At 32.4% G+C, this 14,612-nt stretch overlaps 1 protein-coding gene across 1 annotated transcript; it reads right to left on the bottom strand.

Moving 5' to 3' along the window:
* Positions 1-7,146: 7,146 nt before the first annotated feature.
* On the bottom strand, positions 7,147-12,998 carry LOC134714719 (fibrinogen C domain-containing protein 1-like). Its single transcript, XM_063576219.1, has 5 exons — positions 12,857-12,998; positions 11,515-11,663; positions 9,784-9,880; positions 8,140-8,304; positions 7,147-7,490 (listed from the first exon to the last, which is right to left on the bottom strand). Exons 1-5 carry the CDS (start codon positions 12,942-12,944, stop codon positions 7,240-7,242), a joined length of 750 nt encoding a protein of 249 aa, XP_063432289.1. The 5' UTR covers positions 12,945-12,998; the 3' UTR covers positions 7,147-7,239.
* Positions 12,999-14,612: the final 1,614 nt, after the last annotated feature.

Below are 14,612 nucleotides of genomic sequence, written 5' to 3' on the forward strand. Positions count from 1 at the left end.
GACATACGTCTGGTGTATAATTTCACGAGTTATTTTATGTAATAACAAGCAAGGTGTATTTAAACGAGAACATTGAATTATTGAATAAATGAAACATAAATGCACGATTTATCATTTGTAAATGTACACATTCTATAAATATCATGTAGCAAATTCAATGGAATGCAATTGAGATGAATTCAATTGTTTGCTACGCCAAAATCACCTATAAGTCAACGATACTGCTATATTTTAAAATATCAATGCGATATTTGTCTTATATCAAAGCGATGATTTTTAATATCAAAAATTTATGAATACGATGACACGTCACAATGCATGTCAAGAAAACTGCAAACATAAGTCACAAACTTTGATCATGACCGGTTTAATGTTTTAGGATCAATATCACTAAAATTTCGTAACTGTAACAAAATTAACGCTTACATGAACTTAACATTACAAAAATGATTCTTGACCCTATTGATAGTTGAAAGTGTTAATAATCTGTTCAGTCCATTGTTTTCCATCACATCGTTTAACCGACTAACTAACATGTTTAACCCCCGCAACATTATTATACCCCACGCGACGAGTTGCGAAGGGTATAATGTTTTGACCCGTCCGTCCGTCCGTCAGTCCGTCCGTCAGTCCTGTTTCTTGTCATCGCAACTCCTCTCAAACCACACAACAGAATTTCACGAAACCTTTTCAGATGAGAAGGACATACTATTTAGATGTGCATATTGGCAGGAAATTAATTTTTCTTATGCGATTTTTTTTTCTTACACTTATTTAATTTCTCCAATGACAATGTGGGGACGTGGGGTATGTGAGCGTGCACACTAAGGTTCTTTAATTTATGTATGTGCCTGTCCAAAGTCAGGAGCCTATTGTCGTTTGTTTATGTGTTACATATTTGTTTTTCGTTCATTTTTTTGTTGTTTAAATAAGGCCGTTAGTTTTTCTCGTTTGAATTGTTTGACATTGTCTTATCGGGTATTTATAGCTGACTATGCGGTATGGGCTTTGCTCATCGTTGAAGGCCGTACGGTGACCTATAGTTGTTAATGTCTGTATTATTTTGGTCACTTGTGTACAGTTGTCTTATTGGCAATCATACCACATCTTATTTTTTATAATTCTATTTGAAGTTATGATCCAATGGCGGAATTTAAAGCGGTTGCAAAAACGTCTACATACTATTTAAGAATTGAATGCTTCTTTTTGTAAATTTATTGGGGTGTAAAAGCGTTGACCGAAGTACATTTTGTATGAAGCGCGGAAGCGCTTCATTCTAAAAATGTATGCACGGTCAACGCTTTTACAACCCTATAAAGTTACAAAAAGAAGCATTCAATACTTATAATTACATTTTTTAGCGAGGATTATAAAAACACGATTTTCATGAAGTTAAATTTTTAAATTCACCTGTGCACTTTATTGTGGGACCTCGTGTCATCATGAATGAAATGTTATTGTCTCATGCAACTGCTTACGGAATAACATGTGATGTGCAATTAGCCAATCAGAATAACGTATTATAATGAAACATACATCTAATGTAATTATTAGATTATAATATACTGGTCACACTGCTATAGCCTATCCACCTTGGTAATATCGAAACATGGAAAAAGATATTGAGAAGGAAAACAGTTCTTTTTTGGATATCAAAGACTTTTCCCGTTGGTAAATCGATATCTCAATGAACATAATCAGCGTGGACGCTCTTTTAAATCGCGATGACCGTGAGGGTAATCCGAGGAAAATTCTAAACAGAAAGTCCCTTATAAAATGGTAAAATTAAATGATAAAACACACCAAACGAATAAATAAAAACTGTCATATTTCTGATTCATTACTGGCATTTTCAAGTTTTGAAAAAAGTGGATTGAACCTGGTTTTATAGCGCTTAACCTCTCATGTGTATGACAGTCCTATCAAATTCTGTCATATTTACAACTATGCGTGAACAAAACAGGCATAATAAGTAAAGTTGTCAAAATATGGGTACAACAGTCTAATATTTATACTAATCGGTACTAATATTGATATAACAAAAACACCGCTATGATATTTTAAAAGTATCGCATTGATATTTTAAAAGCATCGCATTGTTTATTTATGTATATAAGAAAAACACAGCACTTCAAATTTTACACGGACATACACTTTAGCTTCTAACTAACTTCTGAATGTATATTTAGACTCATTATTTATAGTTGAACAATAAGTTTTAAAGTTAGTATTTTCTTAATTTTTCGTTGCCGAAAACAACATTTTCCGCATGGAATGTCTGCATATTTACAGTTTGATATTAGACAATATCGCTCATTGATATAAGAAAAGTTTTTATCGATACGCTTCTTCAATAGACTGCTTATAGGGTTATCAATTCAACATCACACTTCAATAACAGTTGCATTGATTATGTTTTTAATACTTATAGTTAACGTACTTGCTAACCAATGGTATACATCCTGTCGATATCTTAATTTGGTACAACAAGGAAGTACGGTCTTCAACACGAAGCGTTCGCTCACACCCAACGGCAAGCTTTTAAAAAGTGCTTAAAAAAAGTCTCGCGTAAAACCAATATAACGAAAAAAAACCAACGGTCTTATCTATTAAAAACAAACTAGAGGCTCCGAAGAGCCTGTGTCGCTTATCTTGGTCTGTGTGCATTTTAAACAAAGGACACGTATGGAAGCATGACAAAACATTGTGTTTTGGTGGTAGTGATGTGTTTGTACATCTTACTTTACTGAACATTCTTGCTGCTAACAATTATCTCTTTCTGTAATGAACTTGGCCTTGTAGTTACAGAGGAAAAGATTTTATAAAAATTTACAAAAATATACAAAATTTAAGAAAATTGTTTAAAAATTGATTATAAAAGGCAATAACTTCTTAAGGAGTCAATTGACCATTTTGGTCGTGTTGACCTATTTGTAGGTCTTACTATGCTGTATATTATTGCTGTTTACAGACTATCTATATTTATAATAATATTGAAGATAATAACCAAAAACGTCAAATGTTCCTTAAAATTACCTCCCCCCCCCCCCACCCAAATTCAGAGGCAGCAATCCAACAACAGGTTGTCTGATTCATCTGAAAATTTCAGGGCAGATAGATCTTGACCTAATGAACAATTCTATCCCATGTCAGATTGCTCTAAATGCTTTGGTTTCAGAGATATAAGCCAACATCTACATTTTACCACCATGTTCTATTTTAGCCATGGCGGCCGTCTTCGTTGGTTGGCCGGGTCACCGAACACATTTTCTAAACTATAAATCCCAATGATGATTGTGGCCAAGTTTTTTTAAATTTGTCCCAGTTGTTTCAGAGGAGAAGATTTGTGTAAAAGTTAACGACGACGGACGACGGACTCCAAGTGATGAGAAAAGCTAACTTGGCCGTTTGAGCTAAAAATGAGAAACACGTATGAACCACATTAACAAACGGCAACTACTGATCATCAGGCTGTTGACTAAGGACAGATGCAAACAAATGCAGCAGGTTTAAACGTTTGTATAGTCCAACCGAACACTAAATAAAGCTGGTATATATATAAAAAAAATAGATAGATATAACATAAAATTAGTTAACATAAAAAATAAGTAAACATAAAAAAAAGCATTACAAATTGTACCAATAGATCAAATTAACACAAAAGTACGATTTGAGAGTATTCGCAGTTACTGAAAGCTAGTTAAAAGCCAAGAGCAATTTATAAAAGTTATCAAAATCAACTAAAACATCTACACAAGTCTGCTCATGACGTTTTTCACTTTTAAATCTGTTTGACATGTGTTTAATCCGCTGAGATATGTTGATTTTTTGATATTTTAGTCTGGGATGATATCTTACAGTAACTGCGAGTAATTTCGAGCAGTAGAGTACATTGGTAAAACGGCCTGATTTATAACTTACCCCAAAAATGAGAAACAAACAAATACGACAGACATAAACCAATGACAACCACTAAACAACCACTAAACAACAGGCTCTGATGCTTTGAAAATTAAGAGTAAACAAACGCTGGCGATGTGGCTATACTGTAAACTGACATATTGTTGATAATTCATACACACTGAGTCGCAGCCGAATATTGTATGCATTTTTAACACTGGTGTAAAATTCCGTAAACCCCTGACTACACCAAGACAACGAATTTATTTCTAATGAAACGTTCTTTGACTCGTTTTTAAAACGGGGTGTAAAATGGAAAAAAATCGTATGAAGAAATCCACTACATCTTTTTTTAACACCGATATTGACCCATTGGTTGCCTTCGGCTGTTGTCTGCTCTATGGTCGGGTGGTTGTCGCTTTGACATATTCACCATTTCCTTTCTCAATTTTATTGCTGTGTACTTTCATATTACTACCCTTTTCATACGCCCTGGTTTATTTGCCATATCTGTCTTTTTACGAGGATGAACTACAGGTACTGGTAGCCATACGCTCTTCATTGATGAGAAAAACTCATAACATATGATTAGCAATTCACGTTTAGAAGTGTTGGTTGCTGTTACTTTTAACTTCGAGTTATTATTTATTATTTGGATAGATGATCGGGTTTTCTTTACTACCCTCTTATTGTTAAACGACTTTTGGGATCAATTTACCTTGAATTAATTAAATCGTATTATTGCTTTATACTTTATAAGGCAAGAACGTGCCATATCAATTCCTATCAACAGAGGAGTGGACTTGATCGTAACCCTTGGCTAGTTATGATATCATACACGTATATCTCAGTAGAATTTACTGCAAATTCTCTGCATGATGGAATTTTATATAAAAAAAACAATTACAAAATATGATATAAATTGTCCACTCTGTAGTTTATACTTTTCACCCTTCATGGTCAGTTGCTAGAGATTGTATTTTATTGTACGAAAGTTCAGTTTTTTTCCTGGGGCAAAAAGGTAAGATGCCTCCAATTAAAACGGGGACGCGATCAGAATGTTGACCTGCTACTCGTCATAACAGAAAAACTATGTCAATATTAGGTAATTTGACTATATATGAATATTGACAAAGAGGAAAATAAAACCAACATGACTGAAGCTTCGAATACAGACTAATATTAGTTGTCTACCTTCGGTTAGCTTTGTATAGATACTTTAGTAGGGTAAATATACATGTATGTAGGACATAGTGATAGACATCTTCTTCCAATCCCTTACCAAACAAAACAGTATTTTATCAAGACCATATGATATCAGTGGTTGAAAAAAATGGATAAGGTAAAACAAGTAAAGATATTAAAAAAAAAAAATTCTTCGATTGCATTTCATTGTTTACTTTGGTACGTATGCAGCAAAGATCTACGGTTACCCCAACCAGTTGGAAATCATAATCATTTTCACAAAAGCCAAATTTATTTCCTTCACTAATGCTTTTTCTGACAGCAATAGAAATACACCGTTACCCTTTTATCAAAGAACAAAACCAACTGTTTTGATGAATATAGTTACCAAATACGTCTTTTTGAATTAGAAACTGTCCATTCCCACAATTAAAGTACAGATATGAAACTGTTTCTAGATATTGGTGTGGCAGTTTGATCTTTTATTTTTGATGGCCGTACGTACGGGGCGCCGAATGGGACTCTTGTGGTTTTGTACAAAATTCAATTCTGTCATAACAAAATCATTTTTGTCTTACAAAACTATGTGCTACAGACTTGTTTTGTGAGAACTTCAATTTTGTGATGACAAAATTCATTTGTGTAGACAAAATTCATTTTTGTCATGACAAAATTCATTTTTGTAGACAAAATTCATATTTGTCATGACAAAAGTCAACTTTGTCTTAAAGGTATGCAAATATAAACATATTTGCATACAAAATTGACTTTTGTTACCTGATATGGAAATTAAATCACAAAAGTCAATTTTGTACGGTAAGATTCAATTTTGTGAAACAAAATTAACTTTTGTGAGACAAAATTAACTTTTGTGAGACAAAATTGACTTTTGTGAGACAAAATTGACTTTTGTGAGACAAAATTGACTTTTGTGAGACAAAAGTGACTTTTGTGAGACAAAAGTGACTTTTGTGAGACAAAATTCAATTTTGTCATTTTTGTTGAGACAAAATTCAATTTTGTCATTTTTGTTGAGACAAAAGTCAATTTTGTTAATTTTGTTGAGACAAAAGTCAATTTTGTCAATTTTGTTGAGACAAAAGTCAATTTTGTTAATTTTGTTGAGACAAAAGTCAATTTTGTCAACTTTGTTGAGACAAAAGTCAATTTTGTCAATTTTGTTGAGACAAAAGTCAATTTTGTGACGACAAAATTCATTTTTGTGATGACAAAATTCAATTTTGTAACAACAAAATTGACTTTTATTAGACAAAATTGACTTTCGTGAGACAAAATTGACTTTCGTGAGACAAAAATCAATTTTGTTGAGACAAAATTCAATTTTGTTAATTTTGTTGAGACAAAATTCAATTTGGTTAATTTTGTTGAGACAAAATTCAATTTTGTCAATTTTGTCTCACAAAAGTCAATTTTGTCAATTTTGTCTCACAAAAGTCAATTTTGTGTAACAAAAGTACTTTTTGTGTAACAAAAGTACTTTTTGTGTAACAAAAGTAATTTTTGTGTAACAAAAGTCATTTTTGTGTAACAAAAGTCAATTTTGTGTAACAAAAGTCGATTTTGTATGCAAATTAGTTCACAGAAACCAAACTAAACTAATTTAAATACAAAATTGACTTTTGTCGCTCAATTTTCAAATTAGGTAACAAAAGTCAAGTCTGTGTAACAAAAATGAATTTTGTCATGACAAAAGTGACTTTTGTCCGCTGATAGATAATTTTGTATGACAAAATTTCAAATTTGTAGTATGATACAAATTTTGTTAAACTGAACTCATTTTTGTTGAACAAAAGTCACTTTTGTCCGTACAAAATTGAATTTTGAGTACAAAACCACAAGAGTCCCATTCGGCGCCCCGTAGTACGGTAGTTGTTAACTTCTGTGTCATTTGGTCTGTTTTGAAGAGTTGCAATTGTGTCATTGACAATTATATTACTATTTCTTATTTATATTTCAAACAAATAATTTAGTTAGTCCATGCATGCACAGTCTTTAATATTCCTAAAAATCACATAAATTAATCACATTATATGTAACACAATAATTTTAGTCAATTTTATTTTCAATAATATCTGCGATCAAATTAACAAAAGGTGTTACAATCAGGTACAGAGGATGTTGAGAGAAAAACATTTATATCTTTCTACGTATCATCATCATTGTCGCTTTAAGAGAGTAATGATAGCCTTTCCAAGTTTTCCAGTTGACACCATCAGCAAAGGAAGTGTGTGTTCCGCCAAGATACTGTCCATTAAGGTTTGAAGCATGGCAGTCTTTGTACCACCAGGCCCCTTTATAAGAAGTAGCACAGTTGTTTCCAGACTTGTCATTATCTTGATCCTTAGTAGTAAAATTCTGCCCAATCGAGTGTGCCAATGAGTCACCTATAGGTAATACAAATCATATATGCATTTTTAAAGATAGCCTAGGCCTATAAATGACAACAGAAACTGTGGCAAAACCGTTGACACGAGAATAATTGAAAAACATCTATTTTTACTAATTCAGTAGTATTTAGCAATAAATACCGATGACGATACTGATTAGAAGTTATAAAGTTTCAAATCGTATACTGTAAACTAACTTATTTTCGCGGATACTTTATTTCGCGTCTTACCCTTTCTAGTCCACTTCGCGGCTATTTAATTTCGCGATTTTCTAATTTAATTGATGTAGTTTAATATTGAAAGATCCCATTTTTACATATTCGCGACGATTTATATTCGCGTTATTTTATACTCGCGAAAGTCGCGAAAATAAATTGCTCGCGAAAATAAGTTGGTTTACAGTATTTGGAAGAAATTCGAGGAAAAGTATGTTATCTTAAAATCTATCCACGATTCCAACATATGATGGTGCGTCCTCTTTAAACCTACCAACATAGGATGTGAATATCCTCAATAAACCTATCTACAAAGCTAAATCATGTTACCTATAAAAAAAATATGTACTATAAATATTTCAAGTAAAGTATATAGCAACTTAAACTCAACAAAAATGCCAACACAGAATGAGTACGTCAATATAACTTACCAACGTTGCCTTTATAGGATGAGCATGTCATCTTGTATTTCGCAGCTTCATTAGCAATGTTAAAGTTTGCATATTTAGCGTATCCAGTGTGATTTGCAAAATCTTGCAATGTAATTAATAGCTGATATTCGGCTTGGGAGGTCAGAATATGAAGATTTTCGTTGCCTGCAATAAAACATGACAATTTGTTTTCTCAAGGTTACTACTGTTCAAGCTTTTAACACGACCAGGAATTGTAAGATTTTAAGTTTGTGAGTTACATGTATCAACATTGTCAAAACTAGAAAACGAAAATATACAATAGTACCTAAAACAATCAACTTTGTACATGGTAGCGAGCATACCTTGTACAATATTTCAAACAAACGCTAAATTAAAGCAAATATCTCTTATTTTTTACATTATTTGAATAGGGAAATGGAGAATCCGTAATCTTGTTCTAAAGAATAATAAAACAACGGTTATATGTTGTGATGTTACATTATTGTTTCAGGTAAGATTGAAGGTTGTTTGCTTATGTTTAAAACCGCTGCATTTGTTGCACCAGTCCTAGGTCAGGAACTAGACGTTTAGTGGTTGTCGTTTATTGATGTGGTTCATAAATGTTTCTCCTTTTTTATATAGATTAGACCGTCGGTTTTCCTATTTAAAGGTTTTACACAAACCATTTTTGAGACCGTTTACAGGTGGCTGTTAGGTGTGAGCCGAGGCCCCGTGTTGAAGACCGTACTTTGACCTATAGTGGTATACTTTTACAAGTTGTGACTTGATTGAAGAATTGTCTTATTGGCAATCATACCACACCTTTTTATGTTTTTTATCATAAGATACGATACTTTCGGACGATTAATGCCTTTGACTATCGACATTTGATCTCACATGGATTTTACGGATAACTAGGGGCTTTGTTGGTCTTCTCTGTGCATTTGAATAGGCCTGTAGTTGTTTCAGATAGTCAGACAGACAGGAGCTATCATTGTTCTGTTTTACGATGTTTTAAATCATATCTAACAAGGTCTGGTCAGAAGTGAAGTCTGCATAACATGTCTATACAGTAAATGGGGCGACAACGAAGTACAGAATGCATGGCAATCATGGTAAATTGCAATGTCCCAACAACACCAACTAATGTTCCTCGGACGTTTTTGGACATATAAACACTCAATTGAGTTGTTTTGTTCATTGTAAAGCACACTATCCATGTAAAATTTCGGTGATGTGATACTCACACCAACTTAATATCAAAAGATTTCCAACAGTAATATAGTGTATTTTTACTATAATAATTATAGATCATTATACATGTCCTGGAAAACAAAGGTAAAACAGAAATGAGTATTAAAAAACAAAAAAATCGAAAATACCAAAAGGATACAATACAAATTAAATTGTTTCAGTCCCCCTTTATATCAAGTGAGTAACAACGTTCCTTCTCAAAGTTAAGCATCTTAGGCTAATTTAGCGTTTAATTAAAACATTAAAATTTGAGTGAATATATTGAGAAGATCGGTCAAAGATGTGCAATAATCGAAACGACATGAAATTGTTAATTATATTGCGTAAAAAAAAAAAAAATCAGATAAAAACGTGGCACAAATATATAACTCATATAATTTTTATAGTGTCATATAAAAATAAACCAACCAAGCCAATGTTCTTCCTCCAGAGTTCCAAATCCAGCTTTATAATCATCCCATCCTCTGTAAAAATCTACTGCGCCATTCAATCGTCTTTGGAATACCTGCAGTAAAACATTCATAATTTTATCTGAAATTGTTAATTTTATTATATGATTATTTTTCGTCCAAACGAAAGAAACCATGTTTCATTGTTTCTTCTTCTTCTGGTTCTGATGCTACCCTATCCAGGTCAGAACTTATTCTTATCTTTTGTAACATACTTGGTATGAAGGTATCACCTCTAGTATGGTCATTTTAGTAAATGTCCTGTTGACAAAAATCTAAATTTCTCGTAAAACTAAGGATTTTCTTATCCCAGGAATAGATTACCTTAATCGTATTTGGCACAACTTTTTGGAATTTGGGGTCCTCAATGCTCTTCAACTTTGTACTTCTTTGGCTTTATAACTATTTTTATGTGAGCGCAACTGATGAGTCTTATGTAGACGAAACGCGCGTCTGGCATACTAAATTATAATCCTGGAACCCTTTGAATATCATATACACCACTGGGTCGATGCCACTGCTGGTGGACGGTTCGTCCCCTAGGTTATCACCAGCCCAGTAGTTAGCACTGCGGTGTTGACATGAATACCAATTATATGGTCATTTTAGTAAATTTCCTGTTGACAAAACTCTAAATTTCTCGTAAAACTAAGTATTTTCTTATCCCAGGAATAGTTTACCTTAGCCGTATTTGGCACAACTTTTTGGAATTTTGGGTCCTCAATGCTCTTCAACTTTCAACTTGTTTGGCTTTATAACCATTTTGATGTGAACGTCACCGGTGAGTCTTATGTAGACGAAATTGTGAAATCCTGTGTTCTTAAATTATAATCCTGGTACCTTTGATAACTACTTACCTTTCGACCTCAAAGTCAAAATATTTTTTTGTTTCACATTTTTGTGTCTGGAACTTAAGTTTTAATCATTTGCCCATAAGCTTTTCATATTTGGCACGATGTGTTTTTTTTATTGTATCTTTGTAGTATTTTCTCCTTCTTGAATTTTATGAAGAAGAAAAAGAAAACCTGAAAATTGTCGGTAAAACATCTTCCAACAGTGTGTCGCCTTATAAGAAAACTTAATATGATGAAATAGATTAAGAAAATCTTGAATGACTTAACATTAAATATTAAATTGGGAATGATAGTCTTCAATCGAGGCTGGTCTTTTGCAGTCGTCTGGATGAACATTATTGTGTAAGACAGCATTTTTATCATTGATCCAAATTGACTATTAAAGATGCTGTACAATTTAACAAAGACTTGATATGAACGCTTGTATCAATTTGGTCCAAAGAGTGCTCTGCGTAAATGAAATAATTTCAGTATCTTAAATGAAAGCGTAACGATAATTATGCTAAACTTGCTGATTCATTTTATTATCCTCTGAATCATATACCGTTTTTATCACTTCCATTTTCAAATTATGTAAACGCTAGTTATCAACCTACTGTCTACTAACTGATTGAAAAACTAAAAACGTAGCCCGTATATATATATTTGGACATAGATATTAATCGGATTTATCTTGACCACCAACTCTTGACTATATACATATGATACAATCATAATTAAGAATCAAATTAGTAAATAACACAGGATACATTGCCTTGAATTTGATCAACTTGATATAATCTGACAGCCACATGATGCCATTATTGTTCCTGTATTTAATGCTCTTGTAAACTCACCGTCCATCCCCCACCTACATTGTCTTCTTTCATATTGCAATATACATTGAAGCCATCTAAAGAGCCTGTCGGGTAAATCATGTACACACCACTGCCTCTTTTAATATCAATATCCCCACAGTCTATGGGAATTCGGGTGTAAGATCCGCCTAAAAATAAAATATACACTTAAACCTTTGAAAGATGTGTTTATATTTCATTTGTACACATCATTTTCGCTGGTGAATAATTCCGATGGTTATAATATAGTATTTTATATGCAATATGCAATATGCACTATCCTTTATTTAAAAACACTCCGTCACATTCACATGTGCAACAAAAGGTTAATACATGACGTCCATTATCACTGAACTAGGATACATATTTATTATGGGCCTGCCGAAGGACGCCTCCGGGTGCGGGAGTAAGTCTCTAGATACTTTGAAGACCCATTGGTGGGTTCGGCTCTATGGTCGGGTTGTTGTCGCTTTGACACATTCCCCCATTTCCATTCTCAATTTTATAAAATATAATTACATACGAGCACAGAAATAAATAAAACAAATTTAAAATGGAATATATAATTAGTAATTACTTTATACATTATAATATTTCCGATATAGTACATTGGTGAGATGTTTCTTCCAAAATACACCATTCTAACTTTCATTATGGTATATATTGGTATACGATCAAGTTCTCCATATTTTAGAAAATTTAGTGTTGAGTATTTAATTTTAACACATTTCATTAACTGGACTTCAATTTTTTCCAGCATGCAATTGTTTCCGAATCCCAATATGTCACACTCATATTTCACAATGGGAAGTATAAGTGCATCAAACACTTGTAATTTCAAGTCATTTTTCAAAACAGAGGATCCTACCATTAGAATTACTCTCAATATTCATCAAATTAGGTAGGAAAAAAAACAATGTCAGATAGGAAAGAATATGAAATGCTACAAAGTACAAACATTTTCGAACAAAGATTTAGATGTAGCAAAACAGACTCTTACCCTTTTAAGAAAGAAAAGAGGTTCAAAAACCGCAAGTTACTACTCATTGTTCAATGATAATAATTGGTCCTAAGCTAGTAGTAACGATAGAAATTCTTACATAACATGCAACTGAATACGAATTTTTCACTGCTTTTAAAGGATAATCCATAAAGGTCATAAGCATTGTCGTATTACCTTCAAATTGGATTGGATAAAGCTGTCTTGTCTTAAATGATGTTCATGTTAAACAGTTGCCTGGCTCAATTGAAAGGAATTGACACTCAAGTAGGAATGAACGTGTTATGGTCATACAAATTAAACAAATATACAACGGAATGTACAACCGTAAGAAATACTCACTATTACTTTGAATACTTGTTGAATTCACCAACACCACTAGGATTCCAAGAAACACTCCAATTTCCAAAGTGAAAGATGTCATGATCATACCTTAACTGCTTAACTTCGAAGGTAAAAGGCGTATTCAATTTACATAGAAAAAAAATTGTTTAAATGTAACCGCTTAATACAGAGAAACGACACATATCAAAACAGGTTTCCGAATTTAGTATTGTAGATAGGAAAAACGCATTAAATGTGTGATGTTACTACAAAACGGAGACATAAGGATATTTGTTAAGACATATTTTCCTGTTTTAAGTTAAATGAAAGCATCATCAAGGTTATATGTTTTTGGTCATTCATTTTATCTTGTATGAAATTACAAATATATATATAGTTCTGTAATTTGTTAAACTTTGTTTAATTTTTTTAGGTCTGCGGTGTAAGGTCTTTTTTTTTGTAGTGAGTTCTTTCTTCTTTTTATATATGATTATCATCATCTTCATTATAATCCGTTCCCGGAATAGGTATTTATAAAAAAATATTATTTTAAACTACAAAAGACAAATTTTATTTCAATAATTCATAAGTGCTTAGTCTAGAAGAATATTCATGTTACCAGGGAATTGTAATTTGGAAACTACGGAAGCCCATAGGGGACCTAAAAAAAAAAAATATTTCGTCATCTCAATATATATATTGTTATTTCGATATAATTAAATCGTTATCTCGTTATATTTATATTGTTATCTCGATAATTATTTATTTCGTTATCTCGATATAATTATATGGTTATCTCGATATTAAAATCTTTATATCGATATATGTATTTCGTTATCTCGATATAATTACATCGTTATCTCGATATATTTATTTCGTTACCTCGTTATCTCGATATTTAAATCGTTATATCGATATATTTATTTCGTTATCTCGATATAAATACATCGTTATCTCGATATATATGTGGTGTATGGAATGAATGTAACGGGTACATGTCAGTCTGGCAGGTTTCATCTGACCGTGACCTCATTTTCATGGTGCATTGGTTAATGTATTCTTTTTTTTAGTCTGTTTTTTTAAGTACTATAAGCAACAGTTCAACTAAAAATGTATATTAGGTGTATGTAATGACTATAATGGGGACATTTTCTAAGGCAGAAAAATCTTCATATCATCAACAACCTTCCTTCTTGTGTTTTTTTACGATAAGCTTAATTAGCCCACATGTGCCGATGGACTGCACCATCTTTTTATTTTTCGCATTTAATTCTTATAATACTTAATTTAACTTTAACTGTAATAACACTATTATTAGTGCAATTAAATGAAATAATGAAAGAATGTTTTCAAATAAAAATTAAACATGACGTCGAATAGTGATCCCGTTATCACGCCTGGTAAACCATCTAATCTCAACCAAAATGTTGAGACGGCAAAAAGGATTCTGGCACTTCCTGTTGAGTCTTTCTGGTTCAAAATATCCAAAATAAACACAGGGTAGGTCGACTTTTTGTCAAAATACTGAAAATCGATGACTTTTTGGTAAAATAGGAGAATGTCATGCCATAGATAATTGAATTAGGATTTGTTTCGTGTATAACACGGACCAATATGATTTAAAATGACATCGGAATGACTTTTCTCCGGCAGGTAAATGTGGCCAGTGCACTCAGCTATTGACAAAATGACAGTGACATCATTGATAAAACTAACGTATATCAGTAAATTAGTATTTTTCTAAAACCTTATAAACATAAAATTACAGTTTGCT

The sequence above is a fragment of the Mytilus trossulus genome, chromosome 4, assembly GCF_036588685.1.
Source record: "Mytilus trossulus isolate FHL-02 chromosome 4, PNRI_Mtr1.1.1.hap1, whole genome shotgun sequence".
Classification (NCBI taxonomy): domain Eukaryota; kingdom Metazoa; phylum Mollusca; class Bivalvia; order Mytilida; family Mytilidae; genus Mytilus; species Mytilus trossulus.